The sequence below is a fragment of the Xiphophorus couchianus genome, chromosome 10 (genome assembly GCF_001444195.1).
Source record: "Xiphophorus couchianus chromosome 10, X_couchianus-1.0, whole genome shotgun sequence".
NCBI classification, from domain to species: domain Eukaryota; kingdom Metazoa; phylum Chordata; class Actinopteri; order Cyprinodontiformes; family Poeciliidae; genus Xiphophorus; species Xiphophorus couchianus.
In genome coordinates, this window is record NC_040237.1 from 2,575,748 (window position 1) to 2,593,093 (window position 17,346).

Below are 17,346 nucleotides of genomic sequence, written 5' to 3' on the forward strand. Positions count from 1 at the left end.
CAAATTGTGTTTTTCAAACTAACTTCTTTGATGAAGGTTATAATTCCTAGGTCTGTCATGATAAATTCTGCTGGATGATAAATTGTTCCAGAAGTTATTGTGATAAACGATAATATTGTTGTTTTGAAACAATTTAAGTAATATAAAAGCAATGACAAAATAATAATGCAAGAACACATTCTCAAAAATCAGTAAACTTTATATTCTAAGGAATATTTTACACTGGAACTGGACGACATCTAAAATATCCAAAATAAATAAACAAAACAAGAAATAAAATTCATTTTGAAGTCTTAGTAGACAAAATTGTCCTTCAAAAAAAGGGAGTAGTTGAAACCAAACTGAAGACTTTTATCATCCAGAGAAAAAAATAATCATTCATGTCAGAGGAAATGATTGAGTTTGTTTTAATTTATCATGCGATTAATTGATTTATTTATAATTTTTGTGTATCTAACAGACTGTTTCATGAAAACCTATTTGGTTCTGACAATTTTAGGACTTAGTGAACGCTGTGAACAGTGAACGCTGTGTGTATTTTTCTAGGTGAACAGGCTCTTATGTGGGGACTCTTCGATTTATGTACTTTTAATTCTTGGTTTATTTGTGTTTTACTTTGCCAATTGTCCAGAGGGTCCTCAAATAAAGACAGAACAAGTTGTGTGCCAGCTGGCTGTCATGGACGTTAGTCATAAAACACATTAGGAATGCCACGCACATGGCAGCTGTAGCGTTCAGTGTCGCGCGCTAATGGGACATGTTATCAATCTCCATTAAAAACACAGGAAACACACAGATTTCGTTATTTATATTCAATTATAGTTTTTACCACCTTGTCACTAAAGACATAAGGGCTGTAGATTTTAAAAAATAGGCAACTGATTAGCAAGAAGTCAACAGGAACAGTATGCTTATTGGGTGATTGTTCAGTCTTTGGTAGACTTCAGCAGCAGAAGCCATGACTCCATTGACAGGAGAGGGCTGGAGCTCAAGCTGCTCCCCGCTCAATCTCGTTCCACATGATTATTCTCAATTTCACAGCTGATGGTTTTTACTGAGGCAGACGGCGGCAGCCAAATGTTAAAGTACAAAAGAAAAAGCTCTGAGATAGGAGAGAAAGTACGACAGATGGGGGAGGGGAAGGGTGTCAAAAAGATAAGCGGGTCGGTCCGATTCATCAGCGGCGTTTGTGATTGAGGTAATCTGAGAATGCAACCTTGCTTTTGCAAGACATGACGCACAATTCAGGGGGAGCAGAGTCTTATGAATCAAAAGATATACAAAATTAAAGTTCAGTTCAGATGTTGATGACTTATGGATTGTGTAAACAAATATGTCAGCACCAATTCTTCACTAAAATATGTTTCTGCACTGCAATAGTATGAGTTGCTCTTTACTATTGAAATCTTGCTTCAGACTGACTCCTTAATGACAAAAAAAAAAAGGTTCAATTATATCCGTACAAGGCATGTGCAACTATGGGTACAAAGATTTAAATGAAAAGACGGTAAATCCACATGGTATTTTCTGTCCTGCCCTTTGTGTGCCGTAGACAGAGACTCGCTCCCCCATCTCTTCCCAACATATCCAGCTGTTAGAGCCCTCCTCCAGCAGAAAATTGGCCTGCTGTGAAATACATATGTAAACTGTGACTGCAAAAAAAAAAATCCTGAGCAGATTTTCCTGAAAATATCTAGTGAAAAGGATGAAAAAGGTTTGAATTGGAAGTACATCATTGTTCGATAAGTTAAAGTCTTTTAAAAACACTGACAATCATGACTACTATGTTGATTATTTTTATAATAAACTTATAAAATAAATAATTTCAATGTGTTTCAGTTATCCGTAAACATTTTAAACGGCACAAGTCATAACATTTTACATGTAGACTTTCTTTGGTTGTAGTATTGAATCTCCGTGCTGCATTTGACACCACTGATCACAATTTACTTTCTAGATTGACTCTAGAAAGTCTTTTGAATTATTTACATCATGTGTCAAACCCGAGGCCCGTGGGCCAAATCCGGCCCGCCGTAGCTTTTTATATGACCCTCTACATTCTAGACTAAACACTAAGTGTGCTTAAATATTATGTTAATCAAATTAATGCAGTTTTTATCTCCTTACTGCCAAATTATATCAATTAGTCCCTCCAGTTTCTTGAGAATTATTGTGGAAATTCACACAAAATCAACAAATCTCTGCACTTTTGTGCAAATAATTGGGAATTTATTGTAGATTTTTCTCAAAAAATGTCAAAAACTTTCTTACTTGTTCTAAACAGCTGCCTTAGCCTTAATTGATGTCAGATTGTAGTTCATGATCTGTACAGCCAGTAATAAAAAGTCATCATAAATAAACGCAAATATTGCACATATTTCCAAATTAGTACCACAAACACTTTGATTTTTATTGCAAAATAAAAAAAACCATCACAAAAATAATTAAAAATGTGGCGGGACAGAAAAGATGCTCAATAATACTTAATTTTAAGGATTCATTGATATTTTAACAGCTTGTGAACAGGTTTTATCAATACATTCTGGCACAACCGGCCCTTTAAGAGCATTCATGATTTTAATTTGGTCCAAAACAAAAATTTGTTTGACATCCCTCATTTATAGTCATCTGCTTGTAACAAGTTCAGTCGGAGTCCATGTAACAAGGTCTGTCATGATCATTTTTATTGGATGTTAAATTGTTCCAGTAAATATTGCCATAAACAATAATGTTCTTGTTTTGACACCATTTTTCAAGTAACAGATTGGTAGTGGCATAATAATGGAAGTCCAATAAACTTTAATTTTGTAAAAGAAACACTTTACACTGGAAAATATTTTAAATATCCAAAATAAAACAAGCAAAAACAATAAATTAGACAAATTATGGTGTCTCATTAGCATAATTCCCCTTCAAGAAATATCTATAATCAGAATGGAAACTATCAAGCTCATTTTAAGTTATCATGCGATTAAATTGATTAATTGCTTATTGCGACAATTTCAAAGATTTGAATGTATTGCACTTGTAACACCCTTTAACAAGTAAAGAACATCATCAGCCTTTTATTTCTCAAGAGTTGCCAAACTGAAAAAAAACTCACAAAATATACTTTTTTAAAAGGCTCGATCTCAATAGCCTTCACACATCTCCTGTCATTTAACAAGTTTCGTAAAATGAAAGCGGAAAAAAGCGTCCTCGTATATTGCAACTTAATATTACACTGAAAAAACTAAACGTCACCAAACGTCTTTTAACACGAGCAAAGATGTGAACAAAAATGATACATAAACACAGTTATTTAAGAAGATAATACCTAAAGCTCTACTTGTGGTTCTTATTCACATAGAAGCCAGTGTTAGGACTGTAGCACAGCTAGCCACTGCAGGAAGTTAGAAAGTCTAAAGGTTTTTATCTGCGAAAGTAAGTCGCTGCTGCAAAGTCAGGCAATCAATTTATGGGTTAACTGATTTTGTGTTATGACAAACATTAGGCAGATGGTTATTAAATTGTTGTTTTGATATTCCCAAGGGGGCTGCACAGTGGCGCAGTTGGTAGCACTGTTGCCTTGCAGCAAGAAGGTCCTGGGTTCGATTCCCGGCCGGGGTCTTTCTGCATGGAGTTTGCATGTTCTCCCTGTGCATGCGTGGGTTCTCTCCGGATACTCCGGCTTCCTCCCACAGTCCAAAAACATGACTGTTAGGTTAATTGGTCTATCTAAATTCTCCCTAGGGGTGAGTGTTGTGTGTGAATGGTTGTTTGTCCTGTATGTCTCTGTGTTGCCCTGCGACAGACTGGCGACCTGTCCAGGGTGTACCCCGCCTCCCGCCTGGAACGTAGCTGGAGATGGGCACCAGCAACCCTCCCGACCCCATTAGGGACAAGGGTGAACGGTTAATGGATGGATGGATGGATGGATGGATATTCCCAAGGATCGTGTGTTAATATCACAGCGATAACAGTATGGTGCTATGCTATGTTTAGCTACTTTTACCAAATGACAAATTGATCAAGCAGATTGTGAAAAATATTTCCTGTAAAAAGAGTTTAAGGTTCTCAAAAGATAAGTGATATGGATGTTTTTAATAAGCAACTGCAGACTGTAAAGAATTATTGAATGCTATTAAAAATGGCTGAATTTATTAATCCATCAGATTGTAAGAAATATTCTATATCCTTTGTTCTACCTTGTGACACATTGTCAGAATAATAATAACACAACAGTGTTTTCTTGCCGTTAGAAACTTGCCGATAAACTTTTTTTTTGCCTCAGTAAATGAAAAATGTTGTTTTTTGTGCTGTGTGTATATTTCCCACCTTTGTGCTAATGTAAATATACATAAATATGGCCAGACTTCAGCCTGAGTGCATGTATAGCACCTCATTAAAAACTGAGTGCACTGCATGAGTCGGTAGCAGTAATTTTTGGAGTAATTTTCCTCTGTCAGATTTGCACAAATTTAGAATGAAAAAAGAAAAACACTGACAATTCCCCCCCAGTCCTCAAGTAAGTCGATAAAGAGCAGCAAATAGTTTCCACTCAGAAGCTGGAAGAGCAGAGATTGTTGGGTATTCCTCCAAAAAACAATGTTTATTATTTTATTAAAATTAGTCATTTTAGCTCCACATACAGAAGCAGTAATCTGGAACTTCTGCAACCAGGGACATTTTCTGGTATGCTACTGTGATAACAATACAAGTGGCAATAAGAATTATTTGTTGTTACTTTTTTAGATAACTGTATGACTGTGACTCCATAACAAACTAATGCTGCTCTTGAAAAATACACATTTCAATATGCTTCTTTGAAGTGCCCCATTAATCCTATTTTTACATTTATTGATATTTATTTTTATTGACAAACAATGGGGAAAATAGTAAAACTAACAATTCAGACCAACATGGACAGAGTTGGGGGCTTCAAACATCAAACTAAAGAGGAACGATCTAGAGTCAATGCACAGCTTCAGTTAGTAAAACTAAAACCATAGCGATCAGGCCTGAAACCTGGAAATAGTGATGGACTCTCACCTGAACCTTCAGAGCCACATAAGGACAGTTACAAAGTCAGTCTTCTCTCACCTGAAGAACATTACCAATGTCTTAGCAAGATCTAGAAACGCATCCATGCATTTAACTTTAGTCGCACTGATAACTGCAACAGTGTCTAAAAAAATCCAAGAGCTGCAGCTGATTCAGAACGCTGCTGCTGGTTTTCTGACTAAAACCAGGAAGTTAGAGCCCATCAGCCCAGTTCTAAAGTCCCTACACTGGCTCTGAGGATAGACTTTAAAATATTGTTGTTAGTTTATAAATCACTGAACAGCTTAGCACCACAGTACATTAAAGATCTGCTGTTGTCATAGCAACCTTCCAGACTTCTCAGGTCTTCTGGTTCTGCTCTCCATCCCCAGAACCAGAACCAAACACGGAGAAGCAGGATTCAGCATCTATGCACCACAAATCTGGAACAAACTTCCAGAAAACCGCAAAACAGCTGAAACACTGACTTCCTTTACATCTAGACTAAAAACCCACCTGCTTGGAGTTGCTTTTGAAACATAATCAATTACAAATTTAATGATGGCACTTGACTAAATGTAATGCTTCGATTGTTGATTCTATGTTGCATGACTTTGTGTTTCTTCTATTTTTATGATGTAAAGCACTTTGAAATGCCTTGTTGCTGAAATGTGCTATAGCAGTAGTTCCCAAAGTGTGGGGTGCGCCCCCTGGAGGGGGAGCAGTGCAATTGCAGGGGGGGCGTGGGAAGCAGTATGGATGAATTAAAAAAAAAACAGTTACACAAAAGTGTTTCACTGTAAAGATGGTTTGTAGTTTGTTTTGTTGCAACCTGAAGTGTAAAATTAACTTCAGTGGAGTTTAAAAACAAAATATCTTTATAGGTTTATGTCTGGTTGAACGATGTGTGTGCCCAGTTGATTTTTTTTTTCTTTTTTCGGGGGGATTTTATTGTAATCCATAGAGGGGCCTAGTAAATCTTTGGGAACCACTGTGCTATAGAAATAAAATTTGATTGACTAAATAACCCAGATAGTCAGCTATTCGGCAAAAAAAAGTTGATTTTAGTAGTAGTTTGTACGCAACATGAAGGGGAGATATACGTTTCCAGATTTCTCGGATTCGCATCCAAAAGAACAAGCAAGCTGCAAAAAAAAAAAAAGAAGAAGAAGCGCAAACTCCCAGCTGCACACATAAGGAGCTGGTGAAAATGACTGCATCCCTCTGGGGAGTGGGCAGTGGGAGATGCGGGACTTGATGAATCAAGGATCTTTTGTTTGCAGCAAAATGATTGCTTCAGCCTCGTTGGAAAAGAACATCGCGTTGGCTGCGCTTGGCAGGTGGGAGACAGTCATTTGTGGCCATTTAGGTTTGAAGCTGCCGCAAAGAGGGACTGAGGAGAGCAAGGTCATTTAAAGAGGATGTAGAACGTAATGATGTGGCCAATGCAGGGTGTTTAAGTGTGTCTACTCTACTTGGATTGAGCTGCAGCTCAGCACGCCACAGCAACACTTGCAGTAATGAAAGAGACACACAGGGATCTTTACGAGGACGTAAACACAAATCTCAAATGTGATATTTCAGATTTAGAAATACCTCAAAATGCTCTCTTTTCTGTCTTTTATTAAATTAGCAAATTTGCAGAATCTTGTTAGAAAAACAGAATTCAAATGCACCTCTGGCCTTACTAGATGTGCGCCAAAAAAAAGAAGAAACATTTTGATTTTGTGGTATTTAGCATGTAATTTGTAAATCTACACACGATGCAGATCAGACCTCCATATTGCAGAAACAGGAAGAACACTCGGAATGAGCAAACCTGCTCTGCTTTTTCAGCACAAGCTTCAGATTTTTATGAAAAATGTGGAAGAAAACACTGAAAAAAATACATATTCAGTTGGTTGATTTCTGCTAAATATCATGTGATTTGTTGTCCGCGATTTACTTCCGACCATTTCACAGCAATGGACAAGCAGAAGGATGAATGAGACTTTTTCCTTTTGTTTAAGGCTAATATTATTATCCTTAACATTAAAATAACAACCTTATATTATATAATATGATTCATAACAGAGAAACATTTACAAATGACAAAAATAATCCCTACTGAGTTAGGATTAAGCTGTTCAAATGTCATTTAAAAAGCTTCAATTTAGAACAAAGCAAAGATGTTTTCATGTAAATTTATTTAGAGAGAAAAATGTTACCAGTGAATGAATGTATTTGAATCCCTGAGGAGATCCTTTAGAAAAAAGATTGAGAATATGTTTTCCTTTACTCATACTGAGGGATTGGAAATTCAGCTTTGCTAAAACAGAAGCATAATATTTAGTTAAATCAATTGTGCTACATCTTTTCTAAGAATATTTAACTAATCTTTGAAATTTTAAAATGTAATTTTGTATAAAAAAAGGAAAAAATTTCAATATCACATCCACAATATATGAATTGTGGATGTGATTCATATATTGAATCACACCAATATATGTGATTCCTTTGCAATGCACCACTGCAAAGGAACACAGCAGACAGCCAAAAAAACCCCCTTAAATTTAACAAGAATTAAATAATTTGGCTTCTTTATTTAACAGCAACCCTTTGACCTCCAGACGCAGCAATGCTAAGAATTGCCCTAGCCCAATAAAGCTACCAAGAATGACAGTATAAAAATATGAAAATATTCATCATCTTATTCTAAAATTGATCTGATTCTCCACCATCTTTTCAGAAAAAAAAGACAGAAAAGCTTAAGCAAGGGAATAAATTTCCAGACCTTTCTGCGTTTTTAATGCTTTAAATTACTTCCTGTAAATATTCCCAACTTTAATTTATATTTTGTACTAGCTCAACATGAAGCACAATACAAACTTTGAATGCTATATGGAGTATATATGACTATATGTGTTTGTCCATCTGATGGTTTGAGGTAGTTTTGCAGAAATTAGCTGCTTTTTGGTAAAATAGAGAGTCACACATTAAGAAAAGCTTTTTAAAAACGAGTCTAAATGGAGTTTAAACAGAACCCGCCTCCAAACGTAAAAACAAAAACTGTTTTCCTACCTGAGTGAGTCTGCTGCGGAGCTCCTCTGCTGTCGCTGTCCATTTCCAGCTGCCACAGATTACAGCGCGAGCTCAGCTCCTCGTGAGAGCACGTCCGCTCCCGCGAGCCAGTCAAGAAACAGATAAACTGCGCGGGTAATGGGCGCGCGCTGCGCCACCGCCGCCTGCGCGAGAGAGATACCGAATCACAGCGCGCGAGCTGGGATGACAGAGGACAACAGAGGAGGACGAAATGAAATCAGCCGGTGAGAAAAAACATAAAACACAGAGCGGGAGGCATGAAGAAGCAGCAACACACACACAGAGAGTTGCTGTGAAATGTTGCGACTAAGAAGAAAAACTTAGAAAAACGGGCTTTTTTCCTCTACATTTTCAAAACAGGATTAAGAGACTGATGGTTTTATCCCTTAAACCCCAAAACAAACACCTCCTAAAATTAAATTTTAGGTAAAAAATAAATAAATAAATATGGAGATTTATATACAAGACGCTCGGGAAAACAAAAAGGGCAAAACTGGTGCCACTGATCCAAGTTTAAAAATAAAAATTACACCTGAACATTTTCTCAAGCTGCGTTTCTATTGCACAATTTGACATTTTGAAAATAAATTCACTTAAGGAAAACAGCTATTTCAATTTTCCAATTAAAAGATTTGGCGCAAGGATGAAGTGTTTTTTTTCTTTTTTTTTTGGCCGTGTTGAAATTGGTTTCGATGGAAACACTTTTTTCACATCATAGAGCCACGTGATCAACGGATGTTGCCACTGACGTAAACCAGGAAGAAGACGACACAGACAGGAAGTATTTGGAGTGTCATACCGTGGCTTGTTTTTGAATTACATTGCATGAACAAACTTATTCATGTATGCTTTTATTTACATTTCTTGTCTAATGGTAACACCAAACTTGTGTTTTTGTCTACATTAGCAAAATATTTACAGAGTTTTGTGGACATTAGTCATGGAAACATAACTTCATTCTGTCATGCAGGGTGCCAGTGGAAAAGTGAGCACCTTTATTGCGCACAATGTGAGAACAGAAAACAATATGGCCGGCTTGCAAATGACAATGATACGGAAGAGAACTTTATTCAAGTAATAGTATTTTATTCTCGTACGAGTTTATTCTTGTGATATGTACTGTATATTTATGCTTATTGTAACAGTGTTTTATGACTTTATTCTTGGAATTTTATTTAATTTTTTCTATAATACTACATTATAAGTACCACATATAGAAGTGGGAGAGACTGTATTTTTTCGGTGTGAAAAGACCTGAATTGGGCCATTCTGACTGTGGTAAAAAAGCCGGATATTGGTTGCATTTAGGCAAAACAAAGTAGATTTGAGTTGCATTTTCCTGCCCCTAACTCCTTTGCCTGAAGTATTTATTCAAACAAACCTAAACAAATTGCCTTATAGTAGATTTGATGAAAGATTAAGTGGAATTTAAAGCTTAAAAACAATGCTAATGTTAGCCTATAAAAGGTTATAGTAAAAACCTGCTCCAGCTTAATGGCTGACAATAAACAACTTGAGAAGTCACAGGACAATGCCATCTCACTGTGACACGTCAAATCCCTCTCCACCTCCAGGTCGTATTTATGTCGTGTAAGGTCCAATCCCGGCCCTGTCATAGCTGCTCATTAACATCGTTGGGCTGCGCTCAAAAGCAGATGCCTGCAGAAGAGTCGGGGAGTCCAGTGACACCGGGACATGCCTGCGTCCGCTGCGGCCAGCTCACTATGCGTGCGTGTTTAATTCAGCTGTCAGCCAGATCGTGATGCATGAACGGTGGAACATACTTGGAGTTTGAGCTATGTCCTTCGCATTGAAGTCCTTTGACGCCCTGCTTGACCTCACCATAAGGTAGCTGCCCTAAAAATAAAGGAGCTCATGTGTTTGTACTCGTCTTTTCGCTTCTGGGTGCGGAGACGAAAGCAAACCCAACAGATGCATGCACTGGGCACCTCCAGTGAAGAAGAATCAGCCTCCTGCTGCTAAGGTTAGAATAAAATGTGTGCAGGCCAGTCATCATGCTCCCTCCATCAGACTTAATAACAGCCCTCGGCTCCATCATCATCTTGAGTGCTTTCATTAAAGAACATTTTTATTCTGCTGCGCTCAAATCATCAAGAAATTGTCCATGACGAGGAGAAGCGTGTTATGGCTCCAACCCGGTCACCATGGCAATGTGCACGTTTTCTTTTTTATAAACTCCTTTTTTTGCCTTTCAACTTCAATGTTTTGATTGAGATGACACTTTCAGGATGCCAGTGGTTCATTTCAAAAAGATGGAGTGTGGAGCCGCAGCCACATAATGGTTGCACTTCACAGCCTGGAGCAGAGCAACCCCCAGCGTTGAAGAGTGTTTCAGCTTGACTACACAATCCCCCGTCATTTATGGTAGTTGTTTTTTGTTTCATAAAGAGTGTGCCATTTATTGTCTTCTGTATGCGACTGATTTAATTATACCTGCTGTCTAAAGGCCATCTAAAAATGTAGAAATATTAATCCTTTCTTCTCAATGCGACAAATGTTGGGAAATTAAAAGGACAGAGCATCTGAACTGATGTTTTACCACAAATTAAACCATCAATCAAGCTTTCAAGTAGACAAATTATGTTTGGTTTTTTTTGATGCAATTAAGTTTGGCGGGTATTTTTCTACTTCAATATAAATAAATGCAATTATATTCAAGGTGTTAATGTAGTTTACTTTGTAATTTTTCAGCAAGAAGGTGTCCAGTTCAAATCTCAGCAGTAAAACGTATTTTCTCCCTCGTATTCGTCTTCTGCATTCACTGTTTTTTTTTTATCTCACTTTGTTTCAGATTACCAAATGAATTTTTACATCAAACAAATACAATCTGAGAAAATTGATAAAAAGCAGTTTCCAAGTTATGAAGAATAAATCTACCCCAGCCAACAATGGCCTGTCCATGAAAGAAACCCCTCTCCACGTCACGGTTGTTAAATTAGGATTAATTTAGTTTCATTCGCCACAAGATCTGGATAATCAAGAAATCTCTTAGTATAGCACCATTAATTACATTTTAAAAAAATTAAAACAACACAAACTAAAGAAATCCAAATCAGAAAATATAAGAAGTTACAAAGTAATTTCTAAAAAACTTTGGGACATTATCTAGTTGAAACGCTTAATATTTCTATGTTACAGCCTTATTCCAATTTGTATTAAGTTAATTTCTTTCCTCAAAACTCTACATAAAACCCAATTATGACAATGTGGGAAAAAAAGTTTGAGTTTTATCAAAATAGGAACCAAGAATTCACATTTATGCAACAGCCTTTGCTCATCCTTGAGATGTTTCTACGTCTAAATTGGGTCTAATGTTGCAAATTCAGTCGATTAGACTTGATAGACGAAGTTTGGAACCACCAGGACTTTTCCTGGTCGGCCGACTAAACTGAGCGATCGGAGGGAAAATGCTTTAGTCAGGGTGGAAACGAAGAACCCAATGGTCACTCTGTTGAGAAAGGAGAACCTTCCAGAGGGATAAGCATTTCTGTAGCAATCCAACAATCAAGCCTGTAGACCAGGGGTGTCAAAGTCATTTTCGTTTTGGGCCAAATCAAGATTACAAATCCTCTTAAAGGGCCAGTTGTGCCAGAATGTATTGATAAAACCTGTTCACAAACTGTTAAAATATCAATGAATTCTTAAAATTAAATAATATTATGAAACATCTTTTCAGTTCCTCCAGGATTTTGTGATTTTGTTTGTGAACTTTTATGATAAAAATTAAAGTATTTGATTTGGAAACATTTGCGCTTACTTATGACGGTAAATGTGACTTTTTATTACTCGCTGTGTAGATCATGAACTATAATGTGACATCAATTATGGCTGAGGCATCTGTTTAGTACAAGAAAGAAAGTTTTTGACAATCTTTGAGAAAAATCTTCAATAAACTCCCAATTATTAGCACAAAAAAGTGCGGGGTTTGTTGATTTTGTGTGAATTTCCAAAATAATTCTCAAGAAACTGGAGAGACTGATTAATAGAATTTGGCAGCAAACAGATAAAAACTGTATTAATATGATTGAAAACATAATATTTAAGCACATTTAGTGTTTAGTCTAGAATCTAAAGGGCCATAAAAAAAAGCTACGGCGGGCTGGATTTGGCCCACGGGCCTTGAGTTTGACACATGCTGTAGACGAAAGCCACTCCTTAATAAAAAACACACTTAGGTTTTAGTTAAAACAAAGACAGAAAAGTGTTTCTATCTTATATTTTTGTACAGTTTTGGCTTAATTACTGCTCTAAATGTTGCTGAATGTTTTTTCACCAAATTGTCTTTTTTTCTACGATTATTTCAATCGATCACCACAATTAGTACTATTAATTAGTTTCAGCCCTAAACAGAACAGTTGTATTTTATTGTAGAACACGGTAAACCATTAAAATGTGTGTGTGAGGTTGGTTCAGTCTGTTTTTTAAGCACTCTGCTCACTTTCCATAAACATTTTTAGATTTAGAAGAGATCATCCCTCTTAGTCAGGCTCAGTCTGACCAGCTGACAATGAAAGGGATGATTGACTCTCAGAAAGGCAAGTGATGAAAATTAGATCATGATGTGTCCTGGGTAAAAGTGTATATCCTAGTACATTCTGTCCCTTGGGAGTCAATGTCACTGAAGTCCACTTGAGTCCGTTTCAGGAAAGGAATGGCACTCGACGCAATGGCTGAGATTCACTGAGGACAAAGTGCTGCAGCGCTGTTAGTCTCTCAATCTATCCAAAAATCAGACTCATAATCTATCAAAAACTCTGAGTGATTTTTATCACACATGCAAATATCAGTGAATATATCATATGGATTAATATTCATTTAAAAACATCTTTATTTAGGATCAGTCAGTGACAGGAAAATCTATGGAAGCTAGTAAATCTGTATTCTTAACCACAGTAAGATCTTCTTTATTGACCCTTCGCAACGACGTCACTTAATCATTAGAGGCGCCATGATGGACATAGGAAGTGAGGGACTGAACAGAGTGACTGAAATTGTTTTCAAAAGTTGTTTTTGCCAGTTTATGTGTGGCTTTAACTTGTTCGAGTCAAGCTAATTTGTCTGTGAATGTAACACACCTGGTTGGTGCTCATAGACGGCGGTAGCTAGCTTAACCGACCGAAACCTCTTTCCTCCTAATGTGGTCATCAAATTGCCGACTTTTCCTGAATTCACAGCACTTGATTTATATCACTATGTCATAAACAGCGGCTTCGCCTTACACCAGATCAGCCCTAAAAACGTACAAAAGACGGGATACTAACCAGTTTTTTCCCATACATGCTAGGCTACATGACGGTGCGGCATTGTTTCCATGGTTACCATTCGACACGTACCTTCTCCATAATGCGATATTTTATATCTTTCTAATCATACTTACTTATAAAGTATATGACCGTTAATCATCTTACCTTGTAAAAAGCTGCAAATCCGCGACTACAACGAGCGCTGACGGTCATTATTATTATTGACAGCTGCCAGTCATTATGATTGACAGCTGCTATCCATCGTCGCCGTATCTTTCCTCATTAAAAAGTTATAAAATAAAATGACAAGTTTGGTTTGCAACCTTGTCTGCCTATAGAACCGACCACGCATCACTCTGTGACTATTTTTAAAGTGAAATCAACTAAATAGAAGCGATATTAGGTTACAGATGTCTGTTTTAGCCTAGCTTTAAACAAGCGCACTGGTTGTTTTGACGTCCGTCATGGCGGAGTGGGCGGAGTTCTGGAGATCGTGACGTCACGTTCTAATGTCAATAGGTGCAAAATTGCCAAAATAAAGGCAATTTTAATTTAAGGCTCGTGGCAGGGGATGAACTAGCTGTTGATGAGTCCGTTTTTGACATCGGAACTGCAATGACCAAACAAGAAAAGAATACCTCATCCGCTCCAACATTGGGCTGTGGTTGCACTCCTGGAACCAACTCTGCTTCCACAACCGTCTCAACTTGACTGAGCGGAAAACCACTTCACAAACAGCTGTTGTTTTGGCAGGAAGGTCACTCCTAGACTTTTAGCTGTATGGTTCTGGCTCAGATCATTGTGTATCTTATTGGTTTTTCCCTTTGGACATGGAATCAAGTTGGTTATGGAAAGAGACATGTCTTAAGAGAGTTAATAAGAAACCCCAAATACACATAATTTAAATCTTACAATTTCACAGAAAAAACAGAACAACTTACTAACAAAAATATTTAACTACACTAAATCTGCCAGGGTTTCCAATGAAGGAGCCATTGCAAGGAACTGATCGACCAATCAATGGAGGACTTCAGATGCACCTTGTTGGAGAACCAATGATAAATTGGGACTCTTATGTTCTCCAAAACAATGACTTTAAACTAGAAAAAGGCCAAACATGTCAATAATCTTTTCTTGTAGTCAATCTATTGAACAACAAAAACAAGTTGACACTTAGTGTTTAACATCAGTGCCAATATAGAAATAATTTCAAAACTTTCCACTTTTCTGAAATAGCAACATAGAATAACTTACAATTAAACTCTTAGATAAAAAACATTTTGAGGACAGCACATAAAAAGATAAGTATTTTGGAAAAGTTGGATGAGGAAAAAGTTATTTTAGCTAGATAAATATGTACAAAACGAAGCGGAAGAGAAACAATTTACCAGAAAACAAAAAATCATCTTAAAAATCAGAGCATTGGAAAACAGTTGAACAGGTGTGGAGAATAAATAATAACAATGTAGGTGAAAGGTCAGATGTATACTACAGTATCAAATAAAATGCAATAATAGCTTAAATCAAAAATATTTGAGATTATAAATTGAGAATATAAATCTTTCCGGACCCATGTATCCATATACAGTCATCTGCAACAGAGGTCATAATATAAATGTAATAAATTCTAAGAATCATTTATTGAGTTTATTTTTTCAATGAGAACTTTATTTAAAACTGTTCACTTTCAACAACAGCTTTAAAAAAAAAGGGGAAAAAAGCCTTCAGTTCCCTTTTTCTCTAAGCCCCAAGCTGGTGGCAGATGTTTCATTTTAGATAAGAGACAATTATTGTACCACATCTCACGTCCGATCGCTATCAGCCAGCAGAAATCTCAGACTGCCCTGCGAAACACAACCCAGATGGGGCGTCCCCGTGTCCTTGCTATTTAATGACATTTCTTTCTCTCCAAGAAGATAGTCGATCTACGTCTAATTCTATGTTTTCTGTAAAATATTAACATTAATTTACAGTCCCAATAGCTAATAAGATAATTCTAGTAACCATGACCTCATTTCCTGTCTTGAAGGAAGACTACAAACCCAGAAACGGCAGAGAAACACGTTTATTTTTCAGGCCACATTTTCATTTTTCTGCTAAGCTGCTCCCCTAAACACAGTCCATTTCAGTCAGGCTCTCAGCCCATTATAATTCACAGAGGCCAAGCATGAAATGAGTTTCTTTTTTGACAGAACACATCTTGACTGACAGCCCAACAAATGAGAAATCATTTACTGTGAGCAGAGCAGTCGGTTTTCTTTGGGCAGAAATGGCGCCATATCGGTGAAGCAGTGTGTATGAAATTCAGGGTGTATGTGTTGAGCCAGCGATGATAAATTGAAAATATTGTTAGTGGAATAAAAAAACACAAAAACAAATTTAAAAAAGATAGACTGGAAGTACATAATTTAATGTAGATTAAAAAGATGTTTTGCCTTTAAGCAGCCTGCTTAATCTATGTTCTCTATTTCTCAATTTTTCATTTTTAGGTGAACGTATGGGATAAATTTAAACTAATTAACATTTTTGCTGATCAATTCAGGTCATTTTTAGCCTTCCTGTGAAGATTAAATACTTGGATGCCTATAAAATATGTGAAATAATATATTTATGTTTCTAAATAAGGCCTGCAAATTTATTTCGAGGCATATTGTTCAAACTTGCCAACCTAGAAACTACAAATAAAGCTAAAATAAATTTGCTGTATAACATGAAGTGAACATTTTTTTTTCTTTAAAGCTAATCAGGTTGTTTATTATCTTTTCCCCCAATGGAAATTGTTCAAAATTTCCTTTTTATTGCTTAATTCATTCAGAAATTTTGGTAGGGGGAGGATTAGTTCCCAGGGGGCATCCATCCATACGGTTTTGTTACCAGATGGAGTCACTAGTCAATAGTAATCTTTACGTGGTACAAAAACCAAAATATAGTCAGAATTTCTACGTTTTTCGTTTTTTTTTTCTCCAGTATTTCAGCCAAAAATCAGCTAATTTGCGATGTTATAAGTAACTTTTTAGCCCACGATTTCCTAATTTTTGACCAAAATACGTCATCAAACATTCAAAAAGAGGCGAAAAAGCAAAACAGTATTTACATACATGTAAATAAATGTATGTACAACAGAAAACATGGGCAGCCTTGTCCATGTTTTCACATCACATAGGAAAATGCCTATAATATTGAATGTGTTTGGTTCTTTTATTTTATACAATAAATATTTAATTTGCTTTGTTTATATAAACCAACAACCTGGAGAGACCCTCTTCTTTCAGAGAGCTCAGTGTTTTCTGGTTTTAGGATTTAAGTGTTGTGCTACCATCTAGTGTTGGGAAATAATTACTAATTAATTTTTTCCCCAGAATATTTAAACGATTCTATTAGTTTAAAAAAAAAAATCTATTCTAATTCTAGCTAATCAAAGTCCAAAATGCAATTTCTCTAAGAATTTTTGTATTTCATAGGAACATAAATTGTCTGTTTTAGTAAGGTAGGATGTTATTAACATTATCTGCAACTAGAGAAAGCCACAGAAGGTCATTGCTTGACAAGATGCGTTTTCTGTCACAACACTGTGATGGAAAATTGAGTGGAAGGAAAAATGTCCAAGACAACAAAAGCATCTTAGACTGTTGTCCTCTTTTTAGTTGCATGTAATTTTCATATTTTATTTGTAAATCAAAATCCCAGAGTCTGGAGAAAGGGTGTAGAGGACAAAAGCCAAACTTCATCGCACCTCCAACACACGTTATAAGTTAATTTATCTGCCAGTAGAACTAGAAATTTTTCATCAATATTAAGGAATTATTTACTTAAGACAAGCCTCTAAATCTTGCTAAAAAGTTACTTTTAAGTTTGTTTGTTTTATTTTAAGCGTAATAAAATATTTGCACTAGAAACTAGACCAAAAATACTTGGCAAGATTTTATGTTTTTGCAGTGCATGAATCAAATAACATTTTACTGGTCTTAGATTATACTCA

At 36.3% G+C, this 17,346-nt stretch overlaps 1 protein-coding gene across 1 annotated transcript in view; it reads right to left on the reverse strand.

Moving 5' to 3' along the window:
• The window catches only part of LOC114152311 (zinc finger protein 385B-like), a 75,604-nt gene extending 67,328 nt beyond the window's left edge, over window positions 1–8,276 (reverse strand). Inside the window, exon 1 of the mRNA XM_028030154.1 lies at window positions 8,083–8,276. Within this exon, the coding sequence (XP_027885955.1) occupies window positions 8,083–8,125 (43 nt within the window). The 5' untranslated portion in view covers window positions 8,126–8,276. The remainder of the gene's footprint in view (window positions 1–8,082) is intronic.
• Window positions 8,277–17,346: the final 9,070 nt, after the last annotated feature.